At 46.0% G+C, this 23,940-nt stretch overlaps 2 protein-coding genes across 28 annotated transcripts in view; one reads left to right on the top strand and one right to left on the bottom strand.

The window, feature by feature from the left end:
• Positions 1-1,930, bottom strand: part of ANKS6 (ankyrin repeat and sterile alpha motif domain containing 6) — a 69,793-nt gene extending 67,863 nt beyond the window's left edge. For all 26 annotated transcript variants that reach the window (XR_008291084.1, XR_008291091.1, XR_008291082.1 and 23 more), the window contains exon 1: positions 1,406-1,930. Coding sequence is in view for 4 of the 26 variants with exons in the window: in XM_027039528.2 (XP_026895329.1) it covers positions 1,406-1,761 (356 nt within the window). In the remaining 22 variants the exon portion in view is untranslated. The remainder of the gene's footprint in view (positions 1-1,405) is intronic.
• Positions 1,931-14,809: 12,879 nt separating this feature from the next.
• Positions 14,810-23,940, top strand: part of GALNT12 (polypeptide N-acetylgalactosaminyltransferase 12) — a 37,262-nt gene continuing 28,131 nt past the window's right edge. Inside the window, exon 1 of one of the 2 annotated variants that reach the window (XM_053204892.1) lies at positions 14,810-15,237. In XM_053204892.1, the coding sequence (XP_053060867.1) occupies positions 14,873-15,237 (365 nt within the window). In that variant the 5' untranslated portion in view covers positions 14,810-14,872. The remainder of the gene's footprint in view (positions 15,238-23,940) is intronic. The other variant, XM_015068952.3, reaches the window with a different exon arrangement.

Raw genomic sequence — 23,940 nt, 5'->3', positions numbered from 1 at the left:
GAAACAGTCACAGGATTTGTGGCCGAGAGCAGAGGTTGGGGAGCACAGGCTCTGGAGCCACCTGCCTGGGTGTGAATGTGACTCTGCCACTTACAAGCGGTGTGACCTTGGGCAAGTTACTTAACTCTGAGCCTCAATTCCTCATCTGTAAAAAGGGGGTGACACTACCTATACTTCCTAAGGTCTTGTATGGACCAAATGAGTTACTTCATTTAAAGCACTTTACAGGGTGCTTGACACAAAAAGTGCTCAATAAAGGCTATCATTTTCAGAGCAGGAAAAAACATGGATGTAATCATTTCTGACACAAGAATGTTCACCAGAGACCAAACTAACGGCTGGGTGGGACCCAAGTAGATGGCCAACAGAGGTGAGTGGCTTTACTGTACATCTGAGGTCCTTCCTACCAGGGTTTCAAGTCCTGTTCACCTGTTCACCCTGCTTCCTGGGTACATCTCAAACATCTCTTTGTTTTCTCACTGTTGTCTCTGCTCTGGTCCAGGCTACCATCACCTCTCCCTGGACTGCTGCAATTCCTTGCTAACGAGGCTTTCTGACGCTAGCCAGCCCATCCCTCCAATCTGTCCTCACACTGCAGTGAAAGTGATCTTTCCAAAACATAAATCTGATTCTGTCACTCATTCTGCCTAGAACCTTCTATCAATCCCCAGTGCCCTTAGGATAGCTCATCTTTCTCAGCCCCTGCCACATGGCATCTGCCCCTTTCTCTCCAGGGAAGGATCATCTCCCACTAAGTCTAGCCCCCTCCTCCTACTGACATCAGTCTAGCGGTCCTAACAATGCCTTATGTTCACCCTTGCTTCTAAACCTTTGCGTGAGCCAATCACCCCATTCCCACTTCTTAAGTCCTGGTTAATTTTTACGGAGTCTTGACATGAATATATACATCATTCTTACCAAAAACCTTCCTCCACTTCCCCAAACTGGGTCTGCCATCCCCAGAGCTCCCCGCACTTTCCCCAACAAGCCCGATCTCTTGTGTGGCCTGTCCACCGGGACGTGAGCTGCTCCTGGTGGGACTTTGCCTGGCTCCCGCAGTGTCCCATTTCCAGGCTAGGTGGGTAGGTAAGTTCGTAGGAAACCCATGTTGAAAGAAGGAATGAATCTAAGATTGCGTGTCTCTAAGATTCCACTCGACGAGGTCTTCAGATTCTGTTTCAAAAGACCCACTCTTTCTAAGATTCTGATTTTATTACTAAAGAGCACTTCCACTTCTTGTAGTATCCCAAGTTGCTCAAAGTTTACCATTCCAGCTCTCTGGAACGAGTCCTTGACTCTTTGCCTCCCGGGGCGTCCGCGGGGGGCGCCGGTCAGCGCCGGCCACCTGGGCCCGCCTCGCCCCGGGGACGGCGGGCCACCACCCCCAGGCCCCCCGGCCCCTTACCTGGCTGCCTGCATGAGCGCGCTCCAGCCGTAGTGGTTGCGGCTGTTGACCGAGGCGCCGCGGCGCAACAAGAAGCGCACCAGCGGCTCGTGGCCCCCGGCCGCGGCGAACTGCAGCGCCGTGTTGCCCGCCTCGTCTGAGCAGTCCACAGGCACGGGCGCTCCGGCCGCCGCCGCCGCCGCCCCGGGCCCGGCCGCCTCGGCCCCCGCCGGCTCTGCGCCCGCTTCGGGCTCCGCGCCACGCTCCGCCGGCTCCGCCGCCCCCGGCTCCAGCAGCCGCCGCGCCGTCTCCGTGTCGCCCTGGTCGCAGGCGCGCAGCAGCAGCTGGAAGGCCGGGGGCAGCCCACCCTCGCCCATCGCGGCCCCGAGGCCCGCGCCCGTCCGCCTGGCCGGCCGCGCCGGCTCCGCCCCCGGATACCGCGCGCCAGCGCCCCCTTCCGCCCGCCGCCCGCGCGCCTACTGTGTGCCGGGCGCGCGCCGGGGGGCGGGGCCGCGCGCCTACTGTGTGCCGGGCGCGCGCCGGGGTCCCGGCCGCGCGTCCTCGCCGCGCCGGGAAGGACGGCGAGTTCCCGGACCTCCGAGCGGCGTCCGCGCCCCGACTCCCGGGGCCGGCCCTGCCCGTGCGGCGCCCAGTGGCGGCCCTCTCCGGAGGCTCGGGGGACTTCCTGCCCCGTGCGGAGGTCGGAGCGGCTGCTGCAGACCACTCCTGGTGCGAGCTCGGAACCACGGGGTCTAGGTCCGCCGCCGCTTGGGGCCGGCCTGTGGCGCGCCGCCGCCCCCTACTCCACCAGCGCCTGGCGCTACACGGCCGCTTCCTGAAGAGTTGTTGGCTGGAGCGAGGGGCGGATGGATCCATTCTGTGCTTGCTGCGCCGCGCGGAACGTCCTGCGGGGCCTTGAGAGTGGGTCCTTACCTGGGAGTTAAGGCTACCAGCGCTTCCTGTCCCTCATCTGTTTTCATCAGTGATTCTTGAATCTGCACCGTCTGGGACGTTGTCACAAACGCAAATTCCCTGACCCCACTCCAGACCTACCGGATCAGAAATTCTGTGTGTGGGTCCAGACACCTGTATTTTAATAAGCCCTCCAGGTGATTCTGGTGCACCCTGAAATTCGAGACCCACGTGTGGTCCTCACAGCATCCTGTCAGCCACCGGGGAGGCCTCAGATGACCACTCCAATTGACAGAGGACACAACAAAAGCTTAAAGGAGGTTGAGTGTTGCTAAAGGCCACACGATTGTCCTGGAGGAGAGCTGTGCTAGGACCAGCTCTTCTGACATCCAGCCCAATTTCCTGTTCTCAGCAAACATTTATGGAGTGCCAACTCTGCACTGTTCTAGGTACTGGAGAAGCTGGGGGAAACAAAATAAAATCCCTGCCTCTCGAGCTGACAGTGGAAAAAGACAAGCTGTAAATACACAAGTAAGTAACTTGTATGTCTGTTGGTGATGAGTGCTACTAAAGCAATAAATAGAGCATAACATAAATCCAAGTAAATAGGTTAGAGGATGGGATGTTATTTTATAATAGGGTGGGTAGAGAAGGTGTCAAGGAGAATGTGGCACTTGCACAGACCTGAAGAAATTGAAAAATGGAACCATACTGACATTTGGGGAGAGTATGATGCAAGCAGAGGGGAAAAATGTTCTAACAAGGGCAGTCCTGTTTGCAAATTGCTTTTGCTGCCTGCTCATCATGATAGCATCAACATTCGGATATGGGGTAATTGGTTTGCATAGACTGTGAGCTGTGGTCCCAAAACCTAGAAGACGGCCAGGCATATAGTAGGTGCTCAGTACATGAGTGTTAAGGACTAAGTCTCATGTACATAGACTTGTAACACAGATCAAAACTTGATGAGGGCCTGAAGAAGGAATAAAAGTCATGGCATCGGAAGATCAGAGAAGACGGTAATACCCTTAGGATCTGGGCCAGCAGGTCTGGAAGAAAGTCTTCTAAGCACGATGTAAAGATGAGGAGAGATCTCCAAAGTACACAGGACTCAGATTGCCATGGGCTTCAGGGCCGGGATGGAGACTGGGATTTATTCTTTGAGTAATGGGGAGGCATGGAAAGTGACCAGGTGAGTTACAGGGCTAGAGCTAATCACTTAGGCCCAGTGTCTGAGGTGGTACACTCTCACTCGCTTCTAGATTTGGCCCCATTCACAACAGAGGTGAGGATAACTTCCTTTTGAAGGTCTGGTGAAGACATTTGTTTCTGTGGAAATCCTGAAAAATTGTACCCTTTTCTTATCCTATTTATCCGGGTGCCTTTTTACTAACTAGTTGTTTCATTATAAAAGTAATATGCGTGATAAAAAATAAATGCCAACAGTACAAAAGGACATGAAAGTAAAAGCCCCTTTCCCTCTTCTCCCACTGTCCTGGTCCTACCATAGGTAGGTAACCAATATTCACATTTGTTTTATCTTTCCAAAGATATTTCACACGTATACAAACATGCAATATGTACATGTAGGCATTGATCAACCTTCTTGATTGCAAACTGTAGAAATTGAACCTCTAGATAGAAAGTAGAAAGAGGGTTTAATACAAAGTTCTTTTTGTAGTCACAGATCCTACAAGGGCCAAAAAACCAATCTTGGAGGCCCAACAACCAAGAACAATGCCCCAGATCATTCCATGGCTGCACCCTATACCAGGATGGAGTCTAAACAGGCCTTTTTTTTTTTTTTTTAAGTTGTTTGTTTATTTATTTTGAGAGAGAGAATCCCAGGCACACTCTGTGCTGACAGCTTGGGGCTCGATCCCACAAACCGTGAGATCATGACCTGAGCTAAAATCGAGTCAGACACTCAACCAACTGAGCCACCCAGGGGCCCTGACACAGGCCCCTTTTTGTATTACCAGCTTGAGAGCCAAAGCCTGAGATGAGAGCATGTAAATGGTTCAGCCTGGGTCACATGTTTTGCCTGGCAAAAAGGGAGGCTAGGAAAGTGCCTTTCTGGCACTTTCAGTATGTATAGCAGGGGGTAGGCTCCAGTATACGTGCTCTAGAAGGTAGGAGACTCTCCAGAATAGGGAGGGGGGGTTTAGATACTGGGAAGCCAAAAAACATAAATACCAACTACAAATATTCCCTCTAAGCGAATCCCTGCTGCTTACACCTGCTCTGTGTCTCCTACTCCGGGAAGAAATGCCCCCTTTTTCTTAGGGATCCTCCCTCTCCACTCTCAGTATGTATGATTCAGTGGTTAGCATAAGTCCAAGTCTGTCCTGATTGCTTTGGCCCAGGATTTTTTGCTAAAGCAGTTGGGAACAAGGCCCTCTGTGCTGAGGTGGTCAGCTGTCAGGATGTCCAGATGTTGTGAGCCGAACAGGTACTTTCTCCGCCACCACTTGAAGACCACCTGCCTAAGCGTGAAGATACCACACAGGAAAGCAGAGATGAGTGATAGAAAGAGATGGGGTCAGAAACTCCTCACCGCCCCCCTTCATGCTTTTGTTAGGTTTGTTTTGAGCAGGGGTGTCCTCACCTGCAATCCCAGCCTTAACAAATGTAGATTTTACGTTTTGAATGAATGAGTTCATACAGTGCAGGCTATTCCGAATCTTGCTTTTAAAAATTTTAACAAATGCTTGGGCATCTTTTCATGCAGGTGACTAGATCTCCTGAATCCTTTTTAGTGGTAGCATGTAACACCATTAAGCAGATGTGCCATAATTTATTTAATCAGTTTTTAATGATTCACAATTAGCTTGTTTCCAGTGTTCTGCTATTATAAAAAAAAATCTTGCGTGGAACAGTGGTTATAGCAGTCAGGGGCCCAGCAGGAGACAGATGGCACACTTGGCTGAAGAAATGAGGAACATTTACTAAAGGGCTAATTATAGAACTCTGGGCAGGGTTTACTAAGAGCCACAAGAGCTGGTGCAGTACTCCAGAGCTGGTAACAACAGGGAGCCATTGTCACCCCAGGCCTGAAGGGGGAAGGGAGAGAGCAGTCACTGGAATTCTGCAAGAGAGAAAATGGAGAGATCTAGTTGATAGGAGTTAGGACCATTGGTAGAGGGACAGGGCCAGCCTAGTAGGGAGCAATCCCCTGAGGAATAAAATCCTCTGACCTCACCCTTCTGTCCTCTAGTGCTAAACCCAACTGTTAGCCAGACATTCAAGCCTGCTGCTATGGTCCTGACAGTCATCCTCCCAGGGATCAGGGCAAGGTTCTCTGGAAGGATGATCTGAGCAGCGTAGCTCCATCACCAACACAGACCTCATCCAGCCAACATTATTGAGCGCCTTCTGTGTGCCCGGCATTATGTGTATGATGGCATGTTATAGATGATAGGGCCGGCCCCTGGATCCCAGGGGATCCCACATGATTGCAGAGAGGGTGGTCTATGAGCTTCATTGTCAGTTCAGAGGTAGGTATCACAGTCTGGTTGTATCACTGACAGCTTCATGGGAGAGCTTGGCCCCAAGTTGAGCAGAAAGACTGGGGGATATCCTGGTAGTAGAAGGAAAAGAGAGGGCACAGAGTGGAAAGAGGGAGCAGGGGGATTGGATTCCAGACACTGGTGCAGTAGATTAGAAAGGAGGTAAAGAGGGCCAGCAAGTAGAATCATCTCTGGAGGGTACTTGTTGGGGCCTGGGTGGCTCAGTTGGTTAAGTGTCCAACTTCGGCTCAGGTCATGATCTCACGGTTTGTGAGTTTGAGTCCCACATCGGGTTCTGCGCTGACAGTGCAGAGCCCGGTTGGGATTCTCTCTTTCTCTCTCTGCCTGTGCCCCATTCTCACTCGTCCTCTCTTTCTGTCTCTCTCTCTCTCTGAAATAAATAAACATTAAAAAAAATAAAACGTACTCTTTTAAATGTCTAACCTGTTTTCCCTAATATGATAATAATGTTTGTTGAAAAGAATTCCAGTGTTGTGCAAACATAGAATGTGAGTTCCTTTGAGATCAATGATAGGTAGGTGGTAGGTAATCAATAAGTATTTGTTGAAAAACATGAATAAATTGAGTGAAAAGTAAAGGCCCACAGAATCTCACTCACCAGAAATAAATATAATAGTTAATAGTTTGGTGGATATTTTCTTAAGAGTTTTTTTCTTTGTGTATGTTAACAAATTTTACCAAAATAGGATTATACTGTCTATATAGCTCTACAACTTGCTTTTCTTGACTTAATGATGCATCTTAAGCACATTTGTATGTTAAACACCTAGAATTAGTGTCACTCTTGTTAATGATACTGTGGTATGTTAGTGAATGAATGTACAATACTTTATAATCTCCTATTAGTGGACATTTAGGTTATTAACAGCTTTCTGCTTTTATACACAATATTGCAGTAGGCTTCCTTTTCTTAGCACATCTCTTGAGGACTTGTGAATCTATTTCTGTTGATGTGACATTGAAGAATCAAAAGGATATGAAAATTAATATTTCTAATAAATGTTGCCTGATTGCTTTCCAAAAGGTTATGCCAGTTTGCATTCTTACCAACAGTGGATAATAGTACCTGTTTATTCACATCCTTGCCAATGCTGGAATTAATAACCTTTTAAATCTTTGTTAATCTGAGAGGTGAAGAAATAATTCAGAGTAAGTTTAATTTGCATGCATTTTAAATAGAGAAATTGAACACATTTTGATATGGTGTATAGATCATTTGTATTTCTTTATTGGGGGAATGGTCTATTCAAATCTTTCAGCCATTTTCATTTCTGTTCTTTTATTTCCCTGTTGATTCACATACCGGGTAAATGTCATCTGCAAATATCTCTTTCTGATTTGTCTTTTGACTTTTGAGTTTATATTATTTTGGACCTTACTGAATATTAAAAATTTTATGTGGTCAACTTTATAAATCTTTTCTATAATGGTCTCTCGGCTCTTTCATCCAATACTTTTATTGCTGGATTTTTATTATCAATTTTTACTTTTACATCTTTACATCATTTGGCATTTATTTTGGTATAAGGTGTGAGTTTGGGATTCAACTTTATTTTTTTCCGAATGGCTATCAAGTTGCCTCAGTCATTGACTGAGTCAGCCATCTTTTTTCCACTAATGTTTGAAATTCCACATCTACCATACACCAAGTTAAACTCTCAAAGGGGTGTAATGACCCCTACGAAGGGAGTTAATACAACAAATTGAAAGTGCCTTCTAGAGAGATCTGTTTGTTGGTTGAACAGCTGATGAAACGAAATGGTGTGGTCAAAGAACAAATAAGCTCCCCAAACAACAAACAACAAACCCAAGGAAAGAACAAGGTACTCAATTTGGGAACTGGTGCAAAAAGAATTAAGGTCCCAGCTGGATTTGCTCCCTATGGGTGCACCATCAGTAACATTTGTAAAGGGCTTACTCTGGGCAGGGGCCATTCCTACTGCTTTATCTCTGCTAACAGGCTGTTGTATTTCTGATAGCTCCCAGGTGGTACCAATGCTGCTGGTCTGAGTAGCACACTTCGAGTAGCAAGGTGCTGGACACCTTCCATTTGCCCTTGCAGAAACTCTTCCCACCCTGCTTTGAGCCTGGGGTGGCTGTGTGGACTATATCACTCGATCCTCCCAAAAACCCCACTTAGGAGGTACTATTATAGTCATCACCATTTTATAGATGAGCAAATTGAGTCAGGAGAGGTTAAGTAACTTGCCTAAGGCCACCCAGCAGTCTGTGATGGGGCTGAGGTGTGAGCTCAGGCAAGTGGGCTCCAAGGTTGTGCTCGTACGCATTAAACTAAGCTGCCTTTTGGCCTCACAGCAGTCTGCCAGTGAATTGTGTGGTGGGAAATCCGGAATTAGGAGTCAAGACACCTGGACTCAGACCGTCGCTCTACACTTTCATGTCATTTGACTCTGAATAGATCACCTCGCCTCTCTCTGAGCCTTAAATTTCCTCATCTGTCTACCTTGCAATGTTGTCATGAGAGTGGAAGGAGATGGTACATGAAAAATAAAGTCTAGTAGTTCATGGCACATATAAATGCTCAATAAATGACAGCCCTTACCATTATCTGGGGCTTGAACCCATGTTTTGTAGAGCCATCCTTCTTTTCTCGGCAGCTGAGCCTGTATCAGGAAGCATTCCAATCTGGTAAACTGATCTGAGACAGTATGAGTTGTAATCCGTGTCTGTTTTCTAATCTGACCGCAGATCTTAATTGTGTTGAACATCCAGACAGAGGCCAAAAGGCACAGCTCCAGGCCTTTCTCTCACACCTGCCTTCTAGCACCAACCAGCAGACTGTTCTGTGGGTGGAGTCACCTCCCACCAGTCTGGTGTCTCAGCAGGTTGTCTTGTGTGGGAGCTGCTTGGCATGGTTCACTCCAAACCCATCCCCCTCCTGGAGTCCCGGGGGAGATGTTCATGGAAGGCCCCTTTCCTCCAGGGAGGCTGTGAGTCAACAAGGATGGAAGGTTAAATTCTACCTGTATCAGAGACACCAACTTGTTCGAGGCCCTTTCCGTACTCTGTGCCTCAGGCTCCCCATCTTTAAAATGAGAGAATCAGGCCACATTTATGCCTCTTAACTTTTTTGGTTGTGGTCCCCTTGACAATAGAGAATATTTGATAAAAAAAACTTTGGACCAGCTTCCCAGATGTTAAAAAAAAAAAATACAGCTTACTCACTCTGTCCTTCTATGGGAGATACGAAACTATTCATTTCCCCAAATTTCCCTCCCAGCAGAGGGAGCTCCACATTAACCTAAAATACGGTTTCAAATCTCTGATACCACTTTTACCATTCAGGTATCCATGTAAACATTACTTCCTCAGAGAAGCCTTCCTAAAACCCTCAACTAAACCAGGTTTTAGCGCCCTGTAATTCTTCAAAACACTTAACCACAACTCTAGTAAGATACCTGCTTTTTAAATTTTTTTTTATTTTTAATTTTTTTCTTCTTAACGCCTATTCATTATTGAGAGACAGAGAGAGACAGAGCATGAACATGGGAGGAGCAGAGAGAGGAGGAGACACAGACTCCGAAGCAGGCTCCAGGCTCTGAGCTGTCAGCACAGAGCCTTGCATGGGGCTCAAACCCACGAACTGTGAGATCATGACCTGAGCCAAAGTCGGACGCTTAACCGACTAAGCCACCCAGGCACCCCGTAAGATACCTTTTTAATATTTGCACTCTATTCCATTGCACTCTAAGCACCATGATGTTGAAAATATGCCTTGTGGCAAAGAGTTTCTCCTTGATCAAACCCTAGCCAGGCTCCTCTGAGCCCACTTCTCAACCAAGCCTTAACTTTGGCCTATGAAGGTGACGGACTGAAGACAGATAATTTTATACATCTACCTCCCTTCATATTAAAAATGTAAACATTAACAGAGTTTTTAACAGCTCAAGGCTGCACTCTCAAGATGACCCTAGCACCCCCCTGCTTAAGTATCTGCCTCAGAAAACTCAAGGCTGTCCAAAGAATTTACTATTTGTCATAGCTGATACCTGTCAGTCCCTGACTACCCTTTCTTAGAGAACTTACTAAGAAGGGCTTGCAGTTATAAATCCTTTTTCTGTCCCTGTGAGATGTATGTGTATCTCCTACAATTCAAGAGTGTCTTTCTCAAGGACTGAAAGCCATTCCTTTACAATGTAATCAGGAAGGATAGGGCCTCTGTCTCTGTGTGAGAATAGAATCCTAACTTTGATATTTGCCAGCCACAGACACAGCTGGCATCATCAGCATTTATGCTGATTACTCCTTTGTCATTTTTCACTTCCCTGACCCTATTTAAAATGCCCAGTCATTCTGTGCAAATCAAAGTTGAATCCATTCATGCTGGGCCCTCTTCCCTATTGGGATAACATGCTACTGCTTAAAATCTGTCATTACCGCTTTAAGTAGTGTCTAGTTTTGTTTCTCTTTGACACTTGATCGTTACAGCATGCCTGGACTCTAGCATGGTGCCTGGCACTATAGTAGATTCTCAATAAATGTTTTCCTGAATTAAAAAACTTGGCTAAAACCAGCCATTTGTTCTAGTTATCTATCGCCGAGTAACAAACCATCCCCAAACTTAATGGTGTGAAACAATAACCGTCTTATCGTGCTCCTGGATTCTGTGGGTCAAGAATTTGAAAAGGGCACCTCTCTTCTCCATTCTGTGACATCTGGGGCCACAGATGAAGTGACCTGAATGGTTAGCATCCTGGAACCACTTCCAAGATGGCTTCTTCACTCACCTGCCTTATGCCTGGGCTGTCTGGGCCAGCGGAAGTTTGGGTGCAGCCGGCACTGTTGGCTAGATTGTCCACCTGGGGCTTCTCCAGCATGACAACACCAAGATAGGGATTTCTTCCCTGGCAGCTCAAGCTGCACGAACAGTGATCCTATGAACAAGGTGGAAGCTTCACATCTGGCTTCTTGCTCCTAGCCAGTGAAGTCAAGGAGCTTCACTTCTACCATAATCTAATAGTTGAAGCAGTTACAAGTCTTCCCTGATTCAAGGCAAGGGAGTGTTGAATAATTTGCAGCCTTGTTTTCAAACCACCACACTATCAGAGCCAGATGTGGGAGGAATTCTTGTGCAATTAATTCTGTTATCACTCAGGATTAGATTTGGCTGCATAGGACAAAACACACACACACACACACACACACACACACACACACACACACACACACACACACATAGAAACAGTGGCATAAACAATATAGAAGTTGATTTCTCCCTCACATAAGCAAAGCCTGGAAGGAGGTTGTCAGGACTGGTTCAGTGTTCACAGTGTTAGGGTTCCTTCTGCCATGTTGTTTAACCACTCTGAGTGGTTTTACCACATGACTCGAGGTGGTTGCTTGAGCTCTGGTCTTCATAGCCACAATCCAGCGAGCAGGAAGAAGCAAGGGTAAGGGAGTTTCATTTAGGGAGATTACTCAGAAGCGCCATCTGACAATACCACTTATCGCCCATTGGCTACACTCTCAGTCATATGGCCATGCCTGGCTGCAAAGGAGGCTGGGAATTCTAGTCTTTATTTTGGAAGACCATGGGCCCAGAGAAACAAGCAAACGACTCAGGGGTTCCATTGTTCAGAAAGGAGAGGAGAATGCATATTGGCAGACATCCACAGGTTTCTGCCACACCTTTTTAGTCCATTTTATTTCCTGTTCTGCCACTGACCTTCTGTGGGCTTGGACAACACACTTTCTGTGGTGTTGTTACCAGTTCGTCTGGTAATTAGGGAGGAGGGTGCTGTAGTCTCAGAAGGCAGCTCAAAGCATTCGGCAGATAAAAGTGTCAATGCTCTGGTTTTAGGGAAGAGAACTGGAGCCTCATTCAGCCTCTTTTTCCTTTCCTGGGTGGTCTCCCAGGGTTTCTGGGAGCCAGATTTTTGAAAACTCCCCTATTAGGAGTTTTCAAGGACACTGAGGCCCTTCCAGGAACAAGGCCTGAAGAATTCGTGTTTGTCACATTATGGGAGTAACTCCTCCCTGCACTTAACCAGGTTATACCTTCCATTAGACACCTCCCCAGCAAGTTCAAAGAGATGCCTACAGAAGTGAGTGTGAGATACAAAGCCAGCCATTAACTGAGCACTTTCTGTGTGTCTGACTCTATGCCAAGTTCTGCGATCATGAAGTGACCACAGCTCATACTCTAAGTCCCTTACATTCTTTTTGTTACAAGGCTAGGGGTAAATTAAACACGACCCAATGTACTAAGCATTGTAACAAAGTATGAGGGTGTTAACAGATTGAATCGAGTCCCTCAACAAGATATGTTGAAGTCCTAATCCTTGGTACCTATGAATATGACCTTATTTGGTCCTGACAGACATAATCAAGATGAGGTCATCAGAGTGAGCCCCGATCCGATGTGACTGGTGCCCTTAGAAGAAGAGTAGAAGAGACAGAGACAGACACACATCAGAAGAATGACAATGGAGGCAGAGGTTGAAGCAATGCATCGATCAGCCAAGCAATGCCAAGGATTTCAAGCAACACCAGAAACTAAGAGAAATGTATGGAATGGGTTCTCCCTAGAGCGTTCAGAGAAAGCATGGCCTTGCTGATGGGACTAATTGATTTTGGGCTTCTAGCCTCCAGAATGGAGAGGGAATACATTTCTGTTGATTTCAGCCACCCAGATTGTGGTACTTTGTTATGGCAGCCCTAGGAAAATAATAGAGATGGTCAATTTGATGTGTCAGCTTAGTTGGGTTTTAATCCCAAGTTATTCACTCAAACACTAAATTAGAAGTTGCCATGAAAATATTTTGTAAATGTAATTAACGTCTACAATCAGTTGACTTTAACTAATGGAGATTATGTAGGTGGGCCTGATTCAATCAGTTGAAAGGCCTTAAGAGCAGAACTGAGGTTGCCTTGCAAAAGAAGAAATTCTGCCTGTGGACTGCAGCTTCAGCTCATGTCAGAGAGTTTCAACCTTCCCTCCTGATGGCCTGCCCTACAGATTTGGGACTTGCTTAACCAGCCCCTGCAGTTGTGTAAGCCAATTCCTTGCAATAAATCTCTTACTATATCCCCTCCTGGTTCTGTTTCTCTGGTGGAACCCTGACTAATAACAAAAGGGTGATGCAATCATGAAACGCATTTGTCTAAAAGGCTGTGGAGTTGCTGGAGGCTTCACAGAAAACGTGGCTTTTGGCAGGGCCTTGAAATGTAGATAGGAGTTTGCCAGGTGGGGAAGGGCATTTCAAGCTGGGACAACAGCATGTGTTACAAAGGTGTGGGATGGTGGAGTGCCCGGGTGGCTCAGTAGGTTGAGCCTCCAACTTCGGCTCAGGTCATGATCTCGCGATCTGAGTTCAAGCCCTGTGTTGGGCTCTGTGCTGACAGCTCGGAGCCTGGAGCCTGCTTCAGATTCCTGTGTCTCCCTCTCTCTCTGCCCCTCCCCCGCTCACGCTCTGTTTCTCTCTCTCTCTCTCTCTCTCTCTCTCTCTCTCTCTCTCTGTCAAAAATAAATATTAAAAAAAAATTTACAAATGTGGAATGGTGAAGGCCCTCTCCCTCAGTGGCATGGAGACAGGCCTTGCATTTCAGCATTTGTACTGGAGGCCAGGGATATTCCTATTTTTTATTCCTCTTAGTTCTTTTTATTTATTTTTTATGTTTTTAATTGAGATAGAACTTTCATAAGTCAAATGCATATTTATGACTTTTGTAATAAATTTTTTATTTTAGAGAGAGCACGAGCTGGGGAGAGGGGCAGAGGAGGGAGAGAGAGAGAACCTCAAGCAGACTCCACGCTTAGTGTGGAGCCCAGGGCTCCATCCCACGCCTCTGGGATCATGACCTAAGCCTAAATCAAGAGTCAGAGGCTCAAAGGACTGAGCCACCCACGTGCCCAGATGACTTTGGGGCATGTGTGTGTGTGTGTGTGTGTATATATATATATATATATATATATATATATATATATACATATATATATACATATATATGTATATATATAGTATATGTATATTATATATATATAGTATATGTATATTATCTATCTATCTATATATATATATCTATATATCTCCATGTAATCACCACCAAAATCTAGCCATGAATCAGGGCAGGGATTAGGGTGAGTGAGGCCTGTGAGGTGAGCTGTGCAAACACAGGGTCAGGTTCTGTCTGCTTTATTTAAAATTTTGATGTTTTGTTCATCGTGGATTTTTTGCTTTCATTTTGATTTTCAAAAGTATTTTTTATTTTTGATTGCTGATTCTTTTTGGCCCAACCTATAATTTCTTGCCTTGGAGAGAGCCAAGACTCACTCTAGTCTTGACCCTGTTAAATATTTTCAGCACCCAAGTGGCTCCTTCATTTCTTCAATCCCCTCAAAGGAAACCTCTGGCCAAGGTCAGGGGGTATTTAACAGGAACAGATGACCTGGGATGTGTGCGATCATATTATGGGTGCCTATGCATGTGTTTCTCTGAGGGGGTTCATTCCTTTGATCAGTTTCTTGGAGGCCTTTGTAAAGTTAGGGATAAAACAAAGATAGACTAACAGGGAACCAGGGGAAAGTTTGCTATTCACCGAATCTAAACAGTATTATGTCTTTGGTTGGGCCTGCAGGCCTCAGTGACACAGAATCACTGTGCCTTAGTCCCATCATCTGTCAAATGGAGTTGATAATCCTACTACCCCTGTGACTGGACTGCGTAAGGGCCAGATGAGATAAGGGCAGTAAAATTCGTAGCACCCTGCAGAGTGCATTCAGCCAACATTTACTGAGCGCTTATGAAGTGCTAGGTGCTGAGCTGAGGGTTTTACGACCATCACCTTTTTCCTAATGCTTACAGCACAACGAGGAAGGTGGTGTGAGTCTAGGCCTGTCCGCGGGGGGGGACAGAGTGAAGACCAGCCACCCTCCACCGCGCGGGCTGGGCTGAAAGGGGGCGGCGCGCAGGTGGGGCGGGCCGGGGGCGGGGCGGGGCGGCGCCGCGCCGCGGTTCCGGGATCCGGGTCCGGGTCTGCGCCGCCGCTCCCGGCGAGCGGAGCGCTGGCCCCAGCTGGCGGGCGCATGTGGGGGCGCGCAGCGCGGAGGCGCTGCCCGCTGGGGCTGCGGCGCGGCCGGAAGGCGCTGCTGGCTCTGCTGGCGCTGCTGGCGCTGGCCGGGCTGGGCTCCGTGCTACGGGCGCGGCGCGGGGCCAGGGCGGCCGAGCCAGGACCCCCGCGCACCCCACGCCCGGGGCGGCGCGACCCGGTCCTGCCGCGGCCGCCGGTGCCCAGCGACGCTCTGGGCGCGCGGGGCGAGGCGGTGCGGCTGCAGCTGCAGGGCGAGGAGCTGCGGCTGCAAGAGGAGAGCGTGCGGGTGCACCAGATCAACATCTACCTTAGCGACCGCATCTCGTTGCACCGCCGCCTGCCCGAGCGCTGGAACCCGCTGTGAGTCCGCAGGTGGCGGGGGGAACACTACCCGCGGAATCCCCGGGCCTCAGTTTAGGCATCTGTGAAGTGGCGGGGTGGAAATGGGGTGTCGAAATACCTGGGGATCGCGCGTCTTATTCTTTCTCGGAAAGTGGGCAGTGGAAGGGGTCATCTGGGTTGGGGCGACGCAAGAAAGTTTTAAAAAAAAGAAAATAGAATAATCTCAGAAATTGACGAATCTCTTACTGGGCGGTCTCTCCCCCCTAAGAAGGTCTGTCATTCGGCTCTGAAAAAGTGGGGGAGAGTCAGGGCTAAGCAGACAGGTGTGAGACCCCCTTTGGGTGCTCTTCCTGGTTTCACAGCACCTTCCCCCCCACCCCAGTCCAGCCATGCCTGCATGTCCCTTCCTTGGTGAAACTGAGGACTCCTAGGGTTTGAGATCGTCTTCTCATTCACTTATCAGTGTGTGTCAGGCCCATGAATGAAACAGGAGGGGAGGGCGCCCCAGCAGGAGTGGTGAAAGGTCGCTGGAAGGCCAGGTCCGAAGCTTCCCTCTCATTGGGAGCTGGATTCCTGAGCTTTAGGCAAAGGAAGGCAGGAAGGAGGCGCTGGTGGGAAGGGCTCCTTCTGGCTGCGATGCAGCTCAGCTCACTCCTGTGGGTGGTGCAGGCCCTGAGCTTGTGCAGTCGGAGGCCTAATTCCTGCCTGAGCTGCTGGCCCGGTGGGTTGTGCCCACTGTCTAGGTGAGAAGGGAGCAAGCTGGCAGGTCAGACCTCCTGGCCTTCTCTCTCCTTTCCTCCATCGGTGGGGATCTTTTAGGTCCCCACTTGAGCCCTGTTCTTAAAGACTTGGAGGAAAAGAGGGCTCAGAGAGGGGGTCCCAAGAGGAGCCAGTGGAGCAGCCTGTGTGAGCACCAGGCACCTGCCACCCTTTCCTGCTCCCCTGAATTCCTGCCTTGGAGGTGTGGCAAAGATCTCAGGTGTCAGGACAAGTGACTCACCCCACAGCTGGAAAGTGGGGGATGTGACCCTCATGGCCTCTTTGGCATTGTGCTAATTTCAGGATTTGGGGATCCGTGAATCCTTGGCCAGAGAAAGCATGAGTGCCTGCTCCAAGAGTTGCTACCCCCCCTGCCCCCCCCCCCCCACCCGCCGACCTTGGCAGAATTGGGAGGGACTCACACTTCACTGTCTTCCCTATTTTCCGGTATCTGTTCGTGTCTAGCCTCATGCTTTCCCCTGAGGCATCTTCACTGTTAATCTTTTTGAGTAGAACTTTGTTAGTGTTGGTAGCAGTTCCCCGACTTTCCCTATCTGCAAAATAAGGAATGCGTAGAAATAACACCACCTAGGAATTAATAAAACATTGAACACACTGTGTACTCAATTCTTATTAGTTTTTCTTCCCTTCCCTGTTGCCAACAATGTCCTCAGGAGGTTGTTTTTAAGAGGCATGCAGGGATTGGTTGTAAAGTTTTTTTTTTTTTCCGGGTTCCAACTTCCTTTATTGTCCCAGGTTGAGAAATCTCTTTCAAACACTGGATGACCTGTGGGGCTTATGGTATCCTTGTCTCCATGGTGACAGAGCTGCCCTGTGTCCTATCAGGATTTGCTTATAGATCCTGCTGTTGCATTGACTCTGGGAAGTTAATACAAGCCCAGCGAGATAAAGAGTGTGAATGCCTCCTGCCTTTAATTCCTGCAGCAAGGCCTATTGGATTATTCTTGTCTAGCTGGAGAGAAAGGTGAGCTTGATCTGTGTTAGACTCAGCCAGGGAGGCCTGGAGGCATAACTTCTGCCCTCCAGGTCAGGGTCTTTGATGGAGACTCACTTTTACTATAGTTCATAGAAAAGTGAGGACCTAATCAGGGTCTTGAGTTTTAGCCTGAGAAACCAGAATAGCAGAATATAAATTTACAGTTGGAGTCAGGGTGGGTGTGGGGGAGTCCCTTGAGACTTTAACTGATAAGCAGAGGAGTGGTTAAGATCCTTGAATGTCACTGAGGGAGAGGCCGAGTGAGCATCCTGTCTAACAGAGGCAAAGCCTTGCCCCCAAGGTAACATGCAGATCTGGGGCAGAGCTTATCTAGAACCCAGATTTTTTTTTTTAAGTTTTTTTATTTATTTTGAGGAAGAGGGCACAAGTGGGAGAGGGTCAGAGAGAGAGGAAGAGAAGGAATCCCAAGCAGGCCCCACACTGTCAGCACAGAGCCGGACCTAGGGCTCGAACCCACAAACTGTGAGATCATAGCCTGAGCCAAAATCAATAGCTGGATGTTTGACTGAGCCACCCAGGCGCCCGTAGAGCCCAGATCTTTTATTCCCTCCTCCCTTTTGGGGTGCAGACAATTATTTATCTATTTATTTTAATTATAAAAGCAATACATGTTCACTCTAGAAATTTTAGCATGTACAGGGAACCAAAAAAAAAAAAAAAAATCTTCCATAAACCTACAACCCCAGGAGAACCACTGCTAACATTTTGCTGCGTATCCTTTTGGACTTTTCCAGGTATAGAAATAGATTTTGAAAAATATACCCATGGGTATGTGAACGAGAACATATTCAAACATGAGTATGTACATAGGGTCACACATGGTTGTGACTGAAATCTTTACACTACGTGGATGAAGCTGTTCCCATTGCAAGGAGTTGGGAACTACTAAGGGATCCGGCCTGGTTCTTCTTGGCGTCTGCAAGCCGTGATACTGCATCTGCTCTCTTGGACAGGCCAAACCGCTAGAGACACTTCAGTGTTGGCTCTAAGTCTTTGAGACTTGGTGGAGACCCCAGCTCTTCTGTGAGTCTGGTAATTCATGTGCCAGTGGATTAGAACACAGCTTTATTTCTGTTAGTTATAGCACGGAATCGAGGAGGAGGAGGAGAAGGAGGAGAAGGAACAGGATGACCAGGAATCCTTACGTGGTGGGATAGTAAGGGCAGGGTTTGCAAAACTCACAAACACGGTCTCCTTTGAGCCGAGCAAGGAGGTGGAACTTTCACTCTGAGATGGCAGCAGGCCAAAGTGGGGAGCCAGGAAGCTGGATTTGTGGCGTTGGGGAACTTTGAAACGTACTGATGCCAGGGACCTTCCCCAGAACAATTAATTAGAATTTCTGTAGGTAGCACCTAGGCTGAGGCTGATGTACACCTACGGCTGAAAGCTACTGTCTTAGGGCCTGTGGGTTTTTTACTCAGAAGATGAAAAGTGAGTGCTTTTGAGCAAGGGGGAGAATGCCAGAATTAGACAAAGTGGGGATTCAAAACAGGTCAGGTGCCAGTGAAACCAGTGATGACATCACAGTCAGTTGTAAGGTGTGTCACGAGCGATGGTTGCTAATGTTGTACCAATATTGGCAAAGAGTTTTAGTTTTAGTTTTTATAGACCAGAGAGGCGTTGAGATAATCACTATAATGCCATTCTCATTTATAGTCTGACCTATTGAGCAGGAGGAAAAGGTGGAGTGACGGTGCCCTTGGGGCTGTGCATTTCCACATTTCCATGGCACATGGACGGGGATGTCACATGTGAACATCAGCCGTTCTCTACTGTAGCTGAAGAATTTTGAGCTGCTGATTAGGCAACAATACATAGGTGTTCCGTGAACGCTTGCTCTGGTTTTAGCCTTATTAGTGCTATAATTGCAGATGTGTGTCTGAGTTCAGGGATCAGGACTTGGGTGCTGGGATGGTGAAGAGTTTCAGAATCGCTCAAAATAGGCAATTCAGCTAAAGAGAGTGTGCTTGATGGGGTTGGCAGGAGGGAGTTGGTTAAGAGTTCTCTTTTTGCAGAGCAGTAGCCTGCTTGACCGTTCTCATAACAACATCGTCTTTGGAACAGCATCACGCGTAGTGTGGAGATTAGGCTAATGTTTCTTTGCTTCCCCAACAAAGTTGTAAACTGCAGGTTATTCCGTTAATTTTTACCAGACCCATCTTGTGGTTGTCAGAGTAACATCCTTTTTTTGAATCGGTGCTTTAAGTCTGGAGAACGTGTTCAGTTTTAGTTAGTATCTTCATGATACCTTTTTCCATCCTTTTACTGTCATTGATTCTATGTCCTAATGTTGTAGGCCTGTCTCTAAGTAGCTTGTTGCTGCATTTTGTGTGGTCATTAAGGAGAAAATCCAGACTGACGGTCTTTTTATTGGACATTTATGTCCTCATATATTTCGCGTGCTTACAGGATATTTAAGGCTTGATTATTTTGATCATGCCATCTTATTTTATGCTTTCTAATTGTTTTTCTTTTTCTGTGCTGTTTTCCTTTTTATTTTTCTTTTAACACTATTCTTTGAGTTGATAGAAGTTTTTTCTCTACCCTTCTCATTCCACTTTTTCTTCCCTACTAATTTGGCAGTTATACTGTTTATTTCTTTTTTTATTATTATTTTACATTCATTTATTTTTGAGAGACAGAGTGAGACAGCACAAGTGGAGGAGGGGCAGAGAGAGAAAGAGACAGAATCTGAAGCAGGCTACAGGCTCTGAGCAAGCATTCAGCACAGAGCCCGATGAGGGGCTTAAACCCACGAATGGTGAGATCATGACCTGAGCTGAAGTTGGACACTTAACTGACTCAGTCACCCGGGTGCCTCAGTTATACTGTTTATTTCTAATCTTTGGTGGTAAACTTGAAAGTACATATTCAGCTCAGCAGGATCTAAAGTCTTTGGTGATCTAAAGTCACTGCTGTGAGATGTCTATACTGAGTTAAATTTACCTGTCATTCTTATTTCTTTGTCATTTATATGAGGGCATCTTTTATTTATTCAAGCATGTTAAGCATACTTATTTTATGCTTTGTGTCTGATAGCTGTAATATCGAGATTTGTATTTTCATGTTGTTCCTGGACGACCCTGAGGACTTTATTTCCTTTTCTATAAGCTGAGCCATGCATTTAAAAGAGTTTTTTTAAGGGCGCCTGGGTGGCTCAGTTGGTTGAGCAGCTGACTCTTGGTTTCGGCTCAGGTCATAATCCCTGGATTGTGGGATTGAGTCCCACATTGGGCTCTGTGCTCAGCATGGAGCCTGTTTAAGATAATCAGTCAATCTCTCTCTCTCTCTCTCTCTCTCTCTCTCTCTCTCTCTCTCTCCTTCTACCCCTCTCCCCTACTTGTGTGCTCTCCCTCTGGCTTTCTCATAATGAATAAATAAATAAACAAGATTTTTAAGAAGTATTTTATCAAAAATTTTTTCCAACAGGGTTTCCCCAGACATTTTAATCTTCCATATTGTCCGGAGTGGAAGTCTTACATTCACTTAAAAAAAAAACAACAAAAAAACACAAAACCTATTTCCTCTATTAGTCATAGTTCATTTGGTTGAAAATAACTGTAAACCCAGTGCAAAATGCGAACTGACTTGACTATAAAAGAAAATATATTGGCTTCTATCACAGGAAAGTCTGGGTTTGGGACTAGGTTCAGATTATTCTGGGCCCTGGATTCAGGGACTCAACTGGTGTCATTAGGCAAAAAATGTTCATTGGTCAGGCCTGGGGCATGTGACCTTCCCAGAGGGGTGTGTGTATACACACGTGTATGCGCATGTGTGTGTGTTCAGCCTTGCGCAGACCACATGGCCTGCGAGTCTGGGAGACATGGTTCATGAAAGGGAACTCAAAGTGCAGGAATGTGAAGAAAGGAGAAAGGATTCTGGGCAGGCAGAACCCACCAAGGTACACTGTGACCTCCTTGGCCTGTTCTGCAACAGGTATGGATTTTCATTTTTTCAAAAGACTTTTATGTGTAACCTGAATATAAAGATAAAGGAAGACGAGGAGGCATTTACTGCACCCATTCATTTGCATCTGTATAATACGTAATTGTATGTTATGCTAGCAGAGTTTATGGAAGTCCCTGCCCAACTGGGTTGCTGGGAAGGGAAAGTGGAATAATGCTTGTAAAATGCTTAGCACACCACCTACCATGTAGTCAGCGCTCAATACATGTTATTATTATTACCAGGTACAGTACAAGGCATGAAGAAATTACAGCAAAAACCACAATTCACCCCCTGCCCTTACAAGACACATGGATTATACCAGAATGTTAAAGAAAGGATGGCTTGCTATGATTTAGCAGTGAATTTGACTCTGAGCTTCCTTTTGTCCCCTAGGCAAAAGTCGAACCCTGAGGCATGGATGCATAGCTGTTCTTGTCTAATTAAAGGATGCTCTGCTTTTGGTTGGGAGGAGAATGAGAAATGCCACATAATTCTTTTCTATCCCTTCATAGCACCTGGGATGGGGAAGGGCACATAGAGGTTTTCAATAATTTTTTTTTTTTTTGGTTAATTGACTTAAAATGAAAAATTGGAGAACTGAAGGAAAGACTTAGTTAATTCACAGTTCTAGAAGGCTAGACCTGGACATTTAAAAAGTCATTCAAATTGCTTTGACCATGCAATGAAAGAAAATTGCATATTTTTTTCAGCAGTATTTGTTTTGCAATCTGAACTTTTGGAACCTTGCTTTGAAAAAAAGGGAAAAGGGAAAGTGTTTTTCCTGGAAACAAACTTCCAGAAGGATATATTGAACATTCACAAAGGACGATGCCTGTAAGGTATGTTTAAAGAAAGGAGGAGAAACTATACCAGGCCAAGAAAAAAGGAGCGGTCAGAATATGAAATTACTGCTCGATGAGGACATTTGCTATGTGTTACTAAAGAAATATGATCCAGCCTTTTAAAATTCATCTTTTTTGGGGCATGTGGGTGAAGCATCTAACTCTTGATTTTGGCTCAGATCACAACCTCACAATCTGTAAGTTCGGGCCCCTCCTTGGGCTCTGCACTGATAGTGTGGAGGCTGCTTGGGATTCTCTCTCTCCCTCTCTCTCTCTCTGCCCCTCCCCCCACTCTCTCGTGCCCTCTTTTTCAAAAGCAAATAAATAGAATTTTAAAAAAAGAAGAAGAAAATAATGTTAATGGTGCAAAGGTTATATCCAAGGGCTAAGCCGATTCTGATTCCAAAAATAGGTAACTCAAGCTTAGTGGCCCTGACACAGGCCCTCTCCTACCTCACTCTTCCCGCTTCCACCAAAACAGCTGCTCTCCTGCAGATATATGTTGTAACAAATAGACAACATATATACGTATATAAAATATTAATAGGTGTATCTGCATTTTAAAAGCCCCTGACTAGTAGACACGGCTCATGGAGAGGCTATGTCATGCCGAGCCACAGCCCGCTAGAAGCTTTAGAAAGAATTAATTGCTTATACTCCATGAAAAAAAAAATGTGTTTCTGTGCAACCTAAAAATAAAGATTTTTTATCAAAAAAAAAAAAAAACAAACTAAAATTTAGTTCCAAATGTACATAGGTCCGAGGAGAAATGAATGGAAAGAAGGACAGTAAAATTAGGTTTTCAAAACTGAGGTTTATTCAATGTAAACAGTGGTCCTTTAGTATAAAATCACATCCTTAACCGTTGGTATTAAAATGGCTTTCTTCCCATGATAAGAATAAGTAGGAAGGTAGAAAGATATCCGCTTGACCAAATAATGCTGGGACCAGATGTCAGTCCCTCCTCGGTGTTTTTGTTTATATGTTTCTGCTGCTCTGCAAAACCCCAAAGCCCAAGGCCACTGTTCTAGAATGTCCAGGTACTCTATCTGTGTCCCTTCAAATCATAAGAGCACTGGCTACATTTGGCACTATTACTCAGAGCTTCAAAATGTTCCTCTTCTTTTTAATATCATGTCATAATACATCTAAGAATTTCTCACCTAAGGGAATAATCAGAGATAACCCAGAAGGACACTTGTAGTAACAATCTTTCTCTGTAACATTATTTATAATAGCAAAAAGCTGTAAATAATTCCAAAGATCCGACAAGAAAACGTGAAATGTAGTGCAGGTTTATGAAGGAATGCTACAAAGACCATCCAAAACCCATTCTCAGAGACTCTTTTAACAGTACAGAAGAATAACTGCACTATCATATTAAATCAAAAAAGCAGGGTACAGATCTATAAACAGCAGTGTGTGTGAGCATGTGCTCACACACAAACAATAAACAATAGAAAGAAATATGCCAAAAATGTTAACAATGGAGATCTCTGAGCAGTGGGCTTGTTGCTGATTCTTACTTCTTTATATTTTCCTGCATTCTAAAATTATTCACAATGAACATGCATCATTTTTATATTCACAAAGAAAGATTATTTTTTTAAGTTTATTTATGTATTCTGAGAGAGAGAGAGAGAGAGAGAGAGAGAGAGAGAGAGAGCGCAAGCTGGGGAGGGGCAGAGAGAGAGAGAGAGGGAGAACCTGACATGGGGCTTGATCCCACGAACTGTGAGGTTATGACCTGAGCTGAAACCAAGAGTCAGACACTTAACTGACTGAGCCATCCAGGGGCCCCCTTTTTCTTCTTAATTTATTACACTTTTAATTTTGAAAAATTCAAAGCTAGAGAAAATTTGTAAGAATAGCAGAACAGACTCCTGTACGTCCTTCCCCTAGATCCATTCATTATTTTGCCCCATGTACTTAATTTTTCTCTCTACGTGTGCTATATACTATTACACACATTTGAGAGTAAGTTTTAGCAATAATACCTTTTAGCCTTTGTTCCTTCGGCATGCATTTTCTAAGGACAGGGACATTCTCTCATGATACCATGATGTAGTTCTCAAATTAAGAAAGTTTATACAATACTGGATTTTTCCAACTGTGCCAACTTTTGGAGCAGCTTTATTTTTCCTGGACCTG

Source organism: Acinonyx jubatus, chromosome D4 (genome assembly GCF_027475565.1).
Source record: "Acinonyx jubatus isolate Ajub_Pintada_27869175 chromosome D4, VMU_Ajub_asm_v1.0, whole genome shotgun sequence".
Classification (NCBI taxonomy): domain Eukaryota; kingdom Metazoa; phylum Chordata; class Mammalia; order Carnivora; family Felidae; genus Acinonyx; species Acinonyx jubatus.
This window is presented reverse-complemented; position numbering and strand designations above follow the sequence as displayed.